Genomic DNA, 15,483 nt, shown 5'->3' on the forward strand with positions numbered 1-15,483 from the left:
CGGGCTGGCTTAAAACAGCTTGTGGGCCAGATTTGCCCAACCCTGTACTATAAGGTGGATGGATAACTGGTTGGAAAACCTTTCCTGGAGAGTAGTTATCAGTGGTTCACAGTCAAGCTGGAAGGGCATATCGAGTGGGGTCCCACAGGGATCTGTCGTGGGTCCAGTTCTGTTCAATATCTTTATAAATTATTTAGATAAAGGCATAGAGAGTACAGTTATAAAGATTGCAGATGATACCAAACTGGGAGGGGTTGCAAGTGCTTTGGAGGATAGGATTACAATTCAAAATGATCTGGACAAACTGGAGAAAATGGTCTGAAGTAAATAGGAAGAAATTCAATAAGGACAAATACAAGTACTCCACTTCGGAAGGAACAATCAGTTGCACACATACTAAATGGGAAGTGACTGCCTAGGAAGGAATACTGTGGAAAGGGATCTGGGTGTTCCCAGTGGATCACAAGTCAACAATGTAGTACTGTTGCAAAAAAAGCAAACATAATTCTGGGATGTATTAGCAGGAGTGTTGTAAGCAAGACAGGAAATAATTCTTCCACTCCACGCTGATAAGGATCAGCTGGAGAATTGTGTCCAGTTCTAAGTGCCACATTTCAGGAAAGGTGTGGACAAATTGGAGAAAGCCCAGAGGTGAGCAACAAAAATGAATAAATGACTAGAAAACATGATCTTTGAGGAAAGATTGAAAATATTGAGTTTGTTTAATCTGTAGAAGAGAAGACTAAGGGAGGGGATATGATAACAGTTTTCAAGTACACGAAAGGTTGTTACAAGGAGGAGGGTGAAAAATTGTTCTCGTTAACTTCTGATGATAGGACAAGAAGCAATGGGCTTAAATTGAAGCAAAGGAGGTTTAAGTTGGACATTAGGAAAAACTTCCTAAGTGCCAGGGTAGTTAAGCACTGAAACAAATTGCCTAGGAAGGTTGTGGAATCTCCGTCATTGAAGGTTTTTAAGAACAGGTTAGACAAACACCTGTCAGGAATGGTCTAGTCATTATGTAGTTCTGTCTTGAGTGCAGGTGATTGGACTAGATGACCAGGTGAGGTCCCTTCCCATCCTACACTTCTATGATTCTGCTTAACCATTACTTGAGTATATTCTGGGAAGGCAGCTGTAACATTTTAGGGTGGAATCCAGACCAATGAGAGATTCTGTCACCACCTGCCCTTTGGGTGCCTTAAAATGCTCTACTGCTGTGGCTCACAGCCCAGCCCCCAACAGCATGCAGACAAACATGCAGTTCCCTGAGCCCCTGTGTGCTGTACAGCCCTAGTTCAGTGTTCTGACCCCAGCAACCCCACTGTGCTCTCCACCAACCTTGGTTACTGCTTACCCCAACACCCCTCCCTCCCCGGTCCCAAATTTCCCCAAGACCCTCTGCCCTGAAATGTCCAGCCCTCTCCCAGAACACTCAGAGAATTAATAAGGTTTGTTGCTCCTTTAAAGAGACAAAAGCACAACTTATCACTTTAACTGGAGTTAATGATCACTTCAATTCAAACACAGCATGAGGTTGGCTTAGACTAAAAGTAAAACAGGTTTATTAACAAAAAGAGAGAGGTTTTAAGTTTGTTCAAATACAAGGTATAAAGACAAAATGATCACAAGCAAATAAAAGTAAAAATATTTTCTAATTTAACAAGCTACAGTCTTTGTTCAAGGGAGATTTCTTAACAAATTTTTAATCTTTGCCATCTTCTCTCAGTCAGGACCTTCCACAGATGTACAAGGGGCTTGTTTCACTTGTCTTCCTAGGTGAAAGATCTTTACCTAAGCTGGTTTCTCACCTATATTGAGTTCCTAGAGTCTTCAACCCCCTTGGCTGAAGGACCAATCTTTCTCTGGCCCCTTGTGTCTGTCCAGTGATGGATGTCAAGATTGTTTCTTCTCTCTCCTTATATCTTCCCAAACTCACAGTTTTGTCCCCAGACTCAGGATGACCTTTTGCTGTTCTTCTCTTCCTGTGGACTTCTCATCTCCTTGCTGATTCGTATGTAAATAGGGATTCCATTGTTTTTCATCATATCTTGCTTAATTTCATTGCAGAGAGGTAGATAGCTGCCTTCCCTCTTGTCTGGGGGAAAAAACCTGTGTTTGGTCACAGACTTTAAAGCATAATATAAGTGAGTATTAATAATTCCTTATATAGTGTTAATACATACATTTTGCAATGATATTAATCATCAATGTCTCATTAGCTTTCATGAAAGATCTTACCTGGCATACTTTTATAGTACAGTAATATTGTATACCGTTAGTTGATTCAATTATTTATCATTTGAAGTTCAGACCCCCTGTCTTTACAGTTCAGTAAACTCACAACTTCTGTGAAAAGATGCCATGCAGTCTGGTGAAGACTTCATGCTGGTTCCTTCCCCCCACTAGTGACAATTGAGTTGTTACCTCCTCCCCTTGTCAGTTTGATGGCTTTGTTTACCTTTTATGTAAATGCACCTTCATTGTCTCTGCCTGATGACCAGGATGGTCAGCCAAGCAAATACACATTCCACTGTTTAGGGCAGACTGGCCTTATGCATTACTTGCCTGACACATTTTAAGAACATAATTCTAGCACATATCCATAACTCTTTGTACATGCCCTGTACATACACCACACAAGAATATCAATGATCTATTAGTTTTCTAATGATATTACTTGCCACCTTTTGGGTCTACATCATGACAACAGTGTGTTAGGTGTAGTGAGTCTGGCGGGCCTGACAAGAATTGCTGACACAGAGTAAGTGAACTACAGATGGACTGTGTCACTGTATCCCATAGTGCCTCAGCATCAGCTGCCTGTGCCAAGACCTCTGTGTATTTTGATTTTGTTCCCCCTTGTCCCTTCTGCCTAGATTTATGGGAAGAAGAGGCTGTTCTGCAGCTAACAATGTTCAGCTATTTAGACAATGTCCAGCAAGAGACAGTGCTGGGAATTTTAAACCAGCCCACATCTCCTGGGTGAAGGAGCCAGGTACACGCTCTGGGGCAGAGTCCCCAGAGATCAGGCACACCAAATGGCACCCTCATGGTGGAGGGAATGTGCACCGTGGGACGGATGTCTGACAGCTTACTAGTTAACATTAGCATGGCTGGAATGGTCAATGCAATAAAATACCAGTGTGCATGACTGCTGACAGGAACTGAACCACGTCCCAGATGAGGCAGCTTACTGCACAGTTAATATTCAACAGTTAGTAACCAATTATTAAGCATATGCTGTCGGGACGGAAATCATGTGTTTAACCAGCCATGCCCCTAACTCTTTAACAGCACTGTAAAAAGTTGGTGTGTGTGGATGGGGCCTCTGAATGTACATGAGGATCTTACTCATGTATCAGCACATGTCTAAGGTCTCATCTACCAAATGGAAGCATGCTGCAGCCGGCTTGTCAGTCACAGTTCTACTTGAAGTGCAGTCTGGCCCTAAGGCTGTTTCTCATTAGTGGTGAATACTGAAACTGAGCACTTCTGCATGCAGAATTCTCCTTTCTTCTCCTGGACTCTGTGGGGGCAGGAGGGGATGTGGGTGAGACAGAATTTGCTGGGAGAGTGGAGCAGTTTGTTATTGTAATGGTAGCTTTCCTACCTCATCATCAATCACTGGGAAGGCAGGGGGGAGGGGATTGAGCAGCTGAGAGGGGCAAACAGTCACTTCTCAACTCCTACTCCTCTTCTTCTGACCTAATTATTAAACTCCCTGGGCTCCAGAAAAGGGCACATATGGGCTTAATCATTAGGCAACAAAGTTAGTTTAGTGCTGAGAGGAAAGTTTTACTAGTAAATAGATACCGGTAAGCTGGCCTGAAAGATGAAAGTATTTGCCTCCTGCTGTGGTTGCTGCTTTCTGGAAACTGTGCAAACAGCGAGAGGAAACATTTAGGCTGAAAGCAGAGCATAATTGTGGACTGGTAATTCAAAGAGTTACTTATTGAATATGGCCCCAGTCCTGAAAAGGCTTACACAGATGCCCAACTTTCTGCTCATGAGAAATCAGTGAGACTGCTCACATGGAGAAAGGTTACAAACATGCTGTGATGCTGGTTGTTGGCATCCTTTCATCTGCGAGAGATGGTGGGAATTGCAGCCTATGATGTAGATGGTTTGCAATGTCTCATGTGACTGAATAGTCCAATCCGAAATTTGCATGATCTTTGACAGTTATTGCAAATGTATGTATCTTGGTTTGGAGCTTCTTGCTTCCTATGGGCTCTTTTCTCTTCAAGCTGTAGGAGCCAGCTTCTGTCATGGACTTTGATACCCTGGTGGAAACGATGGCGCCACTTGTTATAATCACTTGCCAAGATTTTCCCTGGTCAGGATCAATTTCAAATTCCTTCATATCTTGCTTGCATGTGTCTTTATAGAGAAGCTTGCGACATCCTGTTGTTCTTGTTACCTCTGATAGCTCCCTGTATACCATGTCCTTGGGTATGCATCCGTCTTCCAACCTACTCAGATGGCCCAGTCAGCACAGTCATCTTAGCTTGAGCAGGGCTGTCACACTTGGTAAATTTGCCTTTCAAAGAACCTCTGCATTGGTGACTTTATCCTGCCATTTGGTGTTGAGTATGCGGCGTAAACAACGTAGGTTGAAGCTGTTTAACCTTTTCTCCTGATGAGCATAAGTTGTTTCCCCCACCATACATGAGAGTTCTGCTTGGTGCACTAGGATTTTGGTCTTGATGGTAAGTTTTCAGTTGTTCCATGCTTTTTTAGTTAGTCTGCTAAAGGTGGTGGCAGCCTTTCCAATGCGATCATTTACTTCTTCATCCAGTGAGAGATTGGTGATCACTGTAGAACCTAAATAGTTGAACTTTTGGACTACTTCTAGCTGGTTTGTATTTAAGGTGATTGAAGGATCTTGTGGAACCCCCTGTCCTAATACAACCATTTTCTTGATGCTGATGGTGAGAGCAAATGCCTGACAGGCACTTGAAAAGCGGTCTATGAGTTCTTGTAGTAGATCTTCATTGTGGGCTATGAGGGCAGTATCATCAGTGAATAGACGTTCCCTGATTAGTATCTTTTTGACTTTGGTCTTTGACTTAAGTCGGGACAGGTTGAAGAGTTTCCCATCTGATCTTGTGTGGAGATACACTCCATCTTTCATGTCCTTAAATGCATAGTTCAAGAGTACCAAGAAGATTCCAAAGAGTGTAGGAGCAAGAACACATCCTTTGCGTCACTCTGCTTTTCATCTCAAAGCTGTCTGAAGTGGACTCGTCAAATTGGACAGTTGCTCTCATGTTTTGTGGTATGAACGTATAAGACTTAACAGGGTTGGTGGGCATCCTATCTTTTCAAATATTGCAAATAGACCTGCTCTGCTGACTGTGCTGAATGTTTTGGTTAGGTACATAAAGGTGATGTATAATGGTAGGTTTTGCTCTCTGCATTTTTCTTGGAGTTGACGCAGAGAAAATATCATGTCTGTAGTTGATCTTCCAGCCCTGAATCCGCACTGTGATTCGGAGTAGACATAGGGTGACCAGATCACTGACGGGAAATATCGGGACGGGGGGGGGGGGGGGGGCGGAGCAAAAAAAAAAGCTGTTTTGCAGGTGCCAGCCGCGCCGTGGCTGCTGCCCCTCCCCCCCCCCCCAGGGCACATGCGGCACGTCCCGCCGCCCCACGGGGAAGGAGCCGCTGGAGCGAGAGGCGCGGGGCTCCGGACCCCGGCAGTGGCGGGGGAGAGCAGCTCAGGGCCGTGCGAGTGGGCACATAAAGTTTATCGGCTGGGGGGGGGGGGGAACCCGGCCGGCTCCTCGCCCTGCCCTGTAGGGGGGTAGCGTCCCCGCCACGCGCCAGCATGTCGCACCGGCCGCCGCAAGCCAGGTAAGGAACTGAGGCCCCCCTCCCCCCGGCTCCTCAGCTGAGCGGCATTCCTCCTCCCTCCCAGGCTTGAGGCTGGAATGCCGGCGCAAGCCTGGAGGGAGGGGATGGTGGCCGGCTTCCAGTTCTTGCAGCTTGTGAGTACGGGCACCGGGCGGGCAAGGGGGCTGCTCCCCCAGGAGGGTGATGGGGGGGCTCAGCTGAGGAGCCAGGACGAGTGGGGAGAGGGCGACTCGGCTCCTTACCTGGCCTGTGGAGGCCGGCGCAACATGCTGGCGCGGGGCGGGGAGCCGGCCGAGGTCCCGTCCAAGCTTATAAACTTTACATTGCCACTCGTGTGGCCCCGAGCCGCTCTCCCCCGCCTCTGCTGGGGTCCGAGGCCCCCCCTCTACCTCCTGGGGGAGCAGCCCCCGGTCAGCCCCCCTTGCCCGCCCAGTGCCCCTACTCACCAGCTCCAGGAACTGGAAGCCGGCCACCACCCCCTCCCTCCAGGCTTGCCCCACCATTACAGCAGCAAGCCTGGAAAGGAGGAGGAGTGCCACATGCATGGGGAAGAGGTGGGGCCAGGGCAGGGATTTGGGGAGGGAGCCAATGCGGGATGGAGGGGTCGGGGTCGGGGGGGGGGGGGGGCAAGAGCCCTTCCGGAAGGGCAAAATTGCTTGTTTGTCCAGTGTCCCGACCACACATTGGTCGGGACGCGGGACAAACAAGCAAATATTGGGACAGTACCGATAAAATCGGGACGTCTGGTCACCCTAAGTAGACATGATTCGCCAACTGCTGTAGGTGCACTAAGATGACTTTTGCAAAAGCTTTTCCTGCTACACTTAGTAGCGAGATACCCCTGTATTTGTTGCAATCACCCTTTTCGCCTTTATTTTTATACAAAGTGATGTTGTTTGCATCACACATCTCTTGTGGTACCTCACTCTCTTCCAGCATTTAAGTAGCAGCTGATGAAGATATGGTAATAGGCTGTCTTTCCCACACTCGAGGATTTCCAATGGGATGCCATCTTTTCCAGGAGCCTTGCCACTTGATAGCAAATCAATGGCCTAGCTTAGCTCTTCTACAGTGGGCTCCACATCTAGCTCTGGCATGACTGTAGAGCTGGTATTTGGTCCAGTGATTCGCTGGTGATGTTTCTTTCTTGTGCATATAGCTCTGAATAGTACTGGATATTGGATGCTAAGTTAACTTCATTCTTCTGGGGGATTCTCTTTACTTTCTTGCTTTTCTGCCCACCATTTTCACTGTACCCCCTAAAGAGGTTTAACATAGTCCTATCCAACTTCCTTATGCCATACATACTCTTTCTTACAGCTTAGCAAGAACAATATGGCAACTATCACACTGCTTATACTCAATCCAGTTGACAATTTCTCCTCTCCCTCCACCTTCTAGAAGCTTGAAAATTGGACTTTCAAAGCCAGGAGTGGACTTGAATTTTTATATTCATTCTTAATTTTATGTAAACAGTTTTAGTTAAAATATAGTTGGCCATGTTCAAAGCTAAAAGAAAGTTGAGCGCCTTTTCTCTAGAATTAGAGAGAGATGTATTTATGTAAACAGCTGAAATTGGCAGTGTTTTCCAACTACAAGCGTTGATTGATTTTGTTATAGCACTTTTTAAAAAAGTGATAAAAATGTAAAACACTAAACCAGAAATTATTTGCATACCAACATTAAGATGCCTTTGTTGGCATTAATCAAAGTTGTAGTTTGGCTCCATCATTTTCACAATGAAAGCTATTACACTGTTAATACATATTGTGCACTGCCTTGGAGCACATTTGTGTTGCATAATAAGAATATCTCTACAATCTCATCTATTCCAGTAATTCCCCCACCCTACTACCTCAGCTCTCATGGCCATAAAGCTACAACTCTGGAATTTTCTCTTTTATGGATCAAAATGCTGCTTGCCGTTAGATAAGGAATGTTTCACACAACACCCCAGCATTAGAACATGTAACGTCAAGGGCCTTTTATTACTGCAGAAAATTCTGAATTCTGTAAATGCTGGTGTGGTTGCAAGAGCCTGGGGTTCATTTTAACACTCAGCGCTGATCTTTACACATGGCAGTAGCCATACAGGTCCTTCAGAAAAACTGAACAAAGTAGATAATGGGATATCCTTTATTGGACAAGGGAGGTGAGAGTTAACAGTAGTAATTTTACCCAAGTTAGAACCATTGTTACTCCATAAAGAAGACAGAAATATAGAGGAGTTTGAAATACTGCCTGATAATACCAAGCACTAAGACTGGGATTTTCAAATCCTAGGATTTGGAGGCCTAACTCCCTCCAGCTCCTTTGAATATCCCAGCCTGATGCTTTCTGTTTCCTGTGCTTTGCCTTAGTCACGCCTGTACCAAAAAAAAAATAAAAAAAAAATCACATCTTGGTGTCTTATATTGTAACATTCTTCTTATGTTCTTGTTGAAAAAAGCAAGTCTTAGCATGTTAAATCTGATTTTCCTGAAATGCTGTATCAATGGAGATATTAGGAACCACGGAACACAGATTTTCAAAACTTCATAGTCCTTTATATTCACTATTTAATAATAAATATTCTCAAAATGGTTTTTGTTGCACTAATGAAAAATGTGGGCAATCTCCAATGGCAAAACTAATACCTCTCAGTGTTCATGAATAGTAACCAAACAAGTTGTAGCCTATAGAGGTATTGATATCAAATTCTGCTAAGATTGTTCTTTCATTGCACAGTTAGTACTTTTTTAAAACACTGATTCAGTTGTAGATTAATTAGAGCTAAACTGGTCTTTCCCATCTTCAATCAGAGCTTCGAGATGTGGGTTTATGAATCCCAGGAGTGGGTTGAGTTAAACCTCAATATCTTGTTTGACCATTTAAGTGCCACACCCTTTGTGATATAGGGCCTTGCTCCATAAACACTATGGGCAGGTGCATACTACAAACTTGCATCGGCATAGGCACCGCTGTAGCTCTTCTGGTGAAGATGCTCTAAGCTGACAGGAGAGAACTCTCCTGTTGGCTTAATAACTCCACCTCAACGAGAGGGGGTAGCTACATCAGTGGGAGACGCTCTCCCGCCCACATAGCGCCGTCTACACGGGGGTTAGATCAGTATAACTATGTCACTCAGGGGTGTGGATTTTTTACACTCCTGAGCAATGTAGTTATACTGATGTAAGTGTGTAGTGTAGACCTGGCCCACCAGACGTAAGTGCTCACTAGGACTGCTCTGGTAGTAATCACTATGCCGGGTAGTGTTTGCAGAATCAGGTGCATCATTGGTTTTTATAGCTATGACATCTTTATTATACAGCACTGTAACGTGGCTTTTTTTTCATGTGGATTAGATCAATTATATTACACGAGCTTTTGATCAAAACATTTCTTTAACCAAAGTTAGTGAATTTACAACTTATTCTAGTCACATTGGGAAGACTGGATTTAAACATCTGTATACAGCCACCTAGTGTGGGAGAGGAAAATTGCAACCCATCACCTATGTCCTTTAATGGTCCGATGCTACATGAGGATACCTTCTGTGAACAAAGAGGCCGCATGCTTCACTGGGCTGAGCAAGGCTTGCTCCTCCCTGCTTTGTCCCAGCGAAGGTGACCAGATTTTTGAAGTGAATCCTGGGACCTCTGTCATGGGGGGGACAGGGGTGGTGGTGAGGGTACCTAGGGGACAGTTCTGCTTAGCATCCAGAGGGTGTGCATGGGAGGATGACAAAGAAAAAGTGCCTTTTCTTCAGCCATGCAAACTCTCCATCCTCACACTTCTCAGTTTCCACACCACCCTGTACAATTTGTCACTACACACACCAGAGGGCCACTGAGAGGACTCTCACAGGCATGAGTGGAGGTTCATTGAAAGGCCTGGTGGTGATGGTAGGTTGTCAACAGGTGAAAAACCTGGTGGGGAATAGCCCTTGTGGTGCACGTGTCCTTTAAGCCTGTTACCTGTGTCACTGGCTGAGCTACATTCAGATTCTCCCCTTTTCATCAAGAGGAGCTAATGGGCTTACTGCTGGGCGTGTCTGTAAGAGTCAGCATGAAAAACAGCCCCCGCTAACTTCTTCAAGTATTTTATTAACAGGTTTTTTCCTAGTGCCATGTAAATTAAACTGGACTAAAAACCAACAGAAAATTAGATGATTCCATGTATCTAAGTACTGTACATGGCACTGGCTTAGCAGAATACAACCATTCAATTCTGAAAAGTTCAGAAAATGGTAAAAAGAGAGGCTTGAGCCAATTTCCATTGCCATTTGAGACAGGATGTTTTACCAGATCCTAACTTTTGCACGTAGCATATTTGTTTTCTTGCTCAGTAATGTCATTTTTTATGGCTATTACTTGATCCTCTAGTTGCTTTAGTTGATCAGCCTTATCTTGTTTAGTCTGATTCAGATCTTGGAGCTTCTTTGCCAAATCTGAAAGAAGAAAGTAACATTTAATGATGCATTTATTGTTGTGCAAGTAAAAACTGTGGATAAAACACAAGTGTTTTCTCCAGGGGATTCCCTGGAGAAATGTGTGATGCCGCTAAAACTATTTGATAAGAACACGTGTGTTTTATCCGCAGATTACAACAGCCTTCAAGATGTTTATTTTTCCAAGTGTGCTTTTATTGTTAACCATTGTGAGTAAGGCTTTGTCTATGCTACACAGCTTTTAGCGACACAGCTGTGCCGCTACAGCCATGCCGTTAAAAGGCACACCGTGTAGTCACTATTTGTCGACAGGAGAGAGCTCTCCTGCCGACAAAAAACTTCCACCCCCCACGAACGGCATTAGCTTTATCGGCAGGAGAGTGGTCCTGCTGACAAAGCGCTGGCGCTTTTCCTCAACAAAACTTTTGTCTTTTTCGGCTGGGGTGTGTGTGTTTTTTTTAACACCTCTGAACAACAAAAGTTTTGTCGGTCACTTGCCAGCGTAGACATAGCCTTAGTCTGTGGAGACATTGTTTTGGTCAGCTGGTTTCAGTGGCAATGACTCAAAGGAACTGAGCACTCAGCAGTGTAAATAAAGGCTCACAGTCTGGCTCCAGATAACTCATGCTACTCTCCTTTATGGGAGTTTTATGCAAGTAATTCCACTGGCTTCTATGCAGTTACTCCAGATTTACACAAGGGTTGTTCAGAGGCCCCCAGTCCTTATCATGAAAACGCGTGCATTGACGATGAATCAAAACTGCATTTCTTCATGATGTGCAGTCCTAGGATCCCCATCATCATTGTTTGGACTGGGGAATGCTTGGAGACAACAGAACAGGGTTATTTTTCTTCAGTGGCTTTTCTCAAGGTTTATTTCCTCTTGTGCTCCCCTTCCTACCCCCCATTAACATCCAAAAGAATTTACTCCCATGCTGGCATTTGCTGTTTGGTTATTTTTATAGGTCGCTCAGCCTGGTAGGAACAAGCCCGGTACTGGTCCCAGTGCTCCTTTCTTTGAAATCAGTGATAAAACTTCCATACTTGTCAATGGATGCAGGATTGGGCCATTCAGTAGACTGCTGCTATGTACTTTGATGGTTTGCTAGTGTGGTGATATTACTGTGATTTACTATTGACACACAGACTGTGACTCTAATAAAAGTAAAAACAATGAGGAGTCCTTGTGGCACTCTAAGGCTTGGTCTACACTACCCCCCCTAATTCGAACTAAGGTACGCAACTTCAGCTACGTGAATAACGTAGCTGAAGTTCGAAGTACCTTATTTCGAATTAGTTCAAACTTACCTTGGTCCACACTCGGCAGGCAGGCTCCCCCGTCGACTCCGCGGTACTCCTCTCGGCGAGCTGGAGTACCGCAGTCGACGGCGAGCACTTCCGGGTTCGACTTATCGCGTCCAGACTAGACGCGATAAGTCGAACCCAGAAGTTCGATTTCCAGCCGTCGAACTTGCCGGTAAGTGTAGCCAAGGCCTAAGGTGCCACAAGAACTCCTCATTGTTTTTGCTGATACAGACTAACATGGCTACCACTCTGAAACCTGTCTAATAAAAGTGAAAAGCCTAATGCTCAAACACCATCCCACCAGAATGTCCCAGCCACTCGGTGTTTGCATTCAGTTATGCTTTACAGATGTGCACAGAATCCCATCAGGACACAAAGGGCCTGATCTTACAAGGTGCCGAATATCCTCACTTCCCATTGGCTCCACTGGTGCTTGTTGTATTCCACCCCTCCCCACCCAACCCAAATTTTCACCACTTGAATAACTTTTCCCCATTCCCCAGGCAAACCTGCTGATTCCAATGGGAACCAACGGTGCTCAGTACTGGGCAGGATTGTGCTTTAGGATTGTTGCGACCAGTCTGTTTTTAAATCAATTCGGTTAAATCATTGCAGAACCCCGTGTGGACACTCTGACACTGATGTAAACTTGGCTTATAGCAGCTTATGTTAGAAAATGTACAGGCACAGCTAAACCAAAGTAACCAGTTTGAAACTTTGCACCAGTTTAACTACATTGGTTTTTAAACCGATTGTAGGTAAGGTAGTGCACTGTGTGTGTGTAGACAAGACCTTCAGGTTATATTTCCGTCTTTCAGCATTTTCATATGTATTTCAATTCTGGGCATGGAAATGAAAGTGGGACACCTGTTATTCTTTTGATTTTTTCTTCAGTCTCTTCAGCCAGTTTCTCTGCTGCTTCTTTCAGCTGCTTCAGTTTCTCTAATGTTTCTCTTGGAAGCCCTTTTATTTTTACTTTTTCTTGCAGAATGGTGTATTTTCTCTTAAGGTTTGCAAATTCCTGCAATATAAAACAAACAAACAAACAAACCCCACTTTATTTTGTGTAACAATGTGCCCTGTAATTTATTTGACCTATGAAGAAAGCAGAGATTTTTCTACCTCATTTACCACTCCTCTCTGAATCACACATTATGTCTTTCATTCTTTTTAATCTAAAACTCACCCAGGATAAATATGCATTGGATGAAGCCCTAAAAATGCAAAATCCAGCAGAAATCAAAATAAAAACCATCTTGTCTGTTGAACAACCCAAAATAAAGAGAGGATGGAGCTGGATAATAAACATAATTTAAGCAGGATTTTAAAAGATTGTGTTATTCCTAGTTTATTTCCCTTTCTTGGTTTTGTGTTTGCTTCCATTTTAGACACAAGGCTCAATTCAGTTTTAATGAACTAGGCATAGCATAATTTTTACAAATTTGGTTTAATAATATTTACTTTCTGGCTCCATGCCTACTTGGTTTTGGTTACTGTGAAGGTTGCAATTTGATTTCTGCTGGAATTCATGTAGTGTAATGGCTCATTCAGTGCATACTTTGGCTTTTGATCTGTGCCTGTTTGTTATCCCTACACAGAATTCTGGAAAATTTCTACCTAGCTCAGTGGGTACTTAAGAATTTGAGCTATATTGAGCATCAAGGGGAAAACACAAAACAGTTTTCTCTGAAGTCAAGTGTGTTAAATGCAAGGGACAAGATTGTGATACCTTCACTCACAATGAGTAGTATCTTGCCCCAGGATGTAATGTACTATTCTATGGGAGTAAGGATATCACAGTCTGGCCCAAGATTTGTGTTTGTTTAAATTGATGTAAGAAAACAGGACTATTGTTTGCTGGATAAGTTAAAATGGGAAGGAAACGCTTCTGATTCTGTGCCACTCTAAACTGGATGGCATAATGGAAAATTTAAATAAATCTTGGAAGGCGCATATATGCATATTTACACTATACTTTTCATTCAAAAACAGCGAAAAACATGTGGGAAGGGCAGCGATTTTCTTTCTTGAATACATGACAGAAATACATTACTTTATCTGTGTCCATAGCTTGATTTTGTGCCTGTTCTGCATCTGCTTTTGCATTTGCAGCCTGGTTCCCATTCATCAGCATTTTCCTCTGCAGCATGGCAATTTCATCTTCCAGCTCAGACTGTTTTTCTGAAAAGTCCTTTAGTTCATCACTTGTCTTATTCACTTGATTCTCAGCCTATAGGAAAACAACCAGAAGGCCATACTCCCTTTATGCAATGTATAACTAACCTGCAAAACTCACCACTGAAGGATATTAAGGCAAACAGATTAACAAGTCCCCTTTAAAGTGGAACTGGTGCCACATCTGGGCCAAAACCTTTTCACATTTACATTGGTCTAAATTTGCAGTATCTTTGAGATCTTTGCATCGCAATCTAGGTTTTAGAAACAGGCTGTAATTTAAGTGAATTGCAAGAATCATAACATCACACAATAAATGCATTAAAAAGCTACAATCATTGGCTACATTGTACATAAAGATACCTGTGAGATTTTTGTCTTAATTTCTTGTATCTCTCCATTTAACCTTATGAAGGTGTCTTTGGTTTGTCCTTTCGTGCTTTCAGCTTCCTTCAGGTTATTTATCATTTCATCAAGAGGTGGCAGAGCTTTTGCTGCTTCCCTAAAATAAAAGTAAATAGTTGTATAATATTGTAATGTGTAAATCCAGTAAAAGGCATATTCTCAAATCCCTTTATACTCCCAAAACCAGAAATGCATTACTAGTCCCCTGGTTCCTTGAGCCCAGCATTCACCAGCTCTTCCAAAAATCTAGAATTGCTGGGCCCAATGGGATGGGAAAGCAACCCATCAAAAAGAGAAATCAACATAGACTTGAAAATTAAGTTTGGGGTGTGATGCGGCAGGCTGGCTAATGTTGCGCTATCATTCAGGAGGCCAAGAAGCTGAATACATTTTCCTCCTCCCCACATTCCTACTCTGGTTCCATATCACCATTCAAACTTCCCAATGAACGAGGTCCCAAATGAAGTGAAGAGCTTCCTCGGGTTGATAATTCTGCTTGGCTAGTTCAGCAGGCAGAGCAATCAAGAGCTAGCAGAGATGTAGGCCCAGATCCTCAAAGGTTTTTAGGAACCAAACTTCCATCAATGGGAGTTAGGTGTCTAAATACATGAGAGGATCTGGGCTGTAGCCTTTGATGGTTTACACAGCTTTGTGTGGTGAGAAAGGTGTCAGATCATTACCATTGGAGGGAGGCCTCAGTGCAAATGAAAAGTAGGAACATGCTGTAATGAAAGCCCTGAACTTATCTGCTGTGTAGCCCTTCCACCTGCTGGCTGGCATACTGAGTGACCTCACTAATGAATTTGCCTTTGGTATGTGCACTGCAATTTCATTTAGATTTATCACATCAGTAAGAGAATATTCTACTCACTCAGCTTGTTTTGCTTCCACCAGAAGTTTTTGGGCATCTTTCCTTTGGTTATTTAACTTGTTCGCATTTATTTCATAGTCCTCACAGTGTGTTACAAGGTTCCTGATTTTATCAAGCATATTTGTTAGCTCTTGTGGAGTCCTTGGAAGGTTTACATCTAGAACATGCTTTGCAACCTTCTCTATGTCTTCTGGAGGTGCACTTTCATCTTTAACAAATAGAGTATAGAACATAATAAGATGTACCTTTCTACACCGAGAAATTTAAACATTGGTACAATGTCATGTATGCTGAGTTATGTTGGCTAATAAAGTTGACAAACACAGTAAGAAGGGGTCAAGCAATTCTTTCTCCCTTTTTTTAGTGTAATGTTATATTTCAAGGTGCTGCTAATCTGTTGTCAGAGCAGGATAAAAATGGATTTGAGCCTACTTTG

General features: G+C 43.4%; 1 protein-coding gene across 1 annotated transcript in view; it reads right to left on the minus strand.

Annotated features, from left to right (window-relative positions):
- Positions 1 to 9,927: 9,927 nt before the first annotated feature.
- The window catches only part of LAMB4 (laminin subunit beta 4), an 83,240-nt gene continuing 77,684 nt past the window's right edge, over positions 9,928 to 15,483 (minus strand). Inside the window, exons 31-35 of the mRNA XM_024110205.3 lie at positions 15,048 to 15,255; positions 14,135 to 14,273; positions 13,650 to 13,826; positions 12,464 to 12,617; positions 9,928 to 10,291 (exon numbers count right to left, since the gene is read on the minus strand). Coding sequence (XP_023965973.2) covers positions 10,152 to 10,291; positions 12,464 to 12,617; positions 13,650 to 13,826; positions 14,135 to 14,273; positions 15,048 to 15,255 — 818 coding nt within the window. The 3' untranslated portion in view covers positions 9,928 to 10,151. The remainder of the gene's footprint in view (positions 10,292 to 12,463; positions 12,618 to 13,649; positions 13,827 to 14,134; positions 14,274 to 15,047; positions 15,256 to 15,483) is intronic.

This window comes from Chrysemys picta, chromosome 1, assembly GCF_011386835.1.
Source record: "Chrysemys picta bellii isolate R12L10 chromosome 1, ASM1138683v2, whole genome shotgun sequence".
NCBI lineage: Eukaryota > Metazoa > Chordata > Testudines > Emydidae > Chrysemys > Chrysemys picta.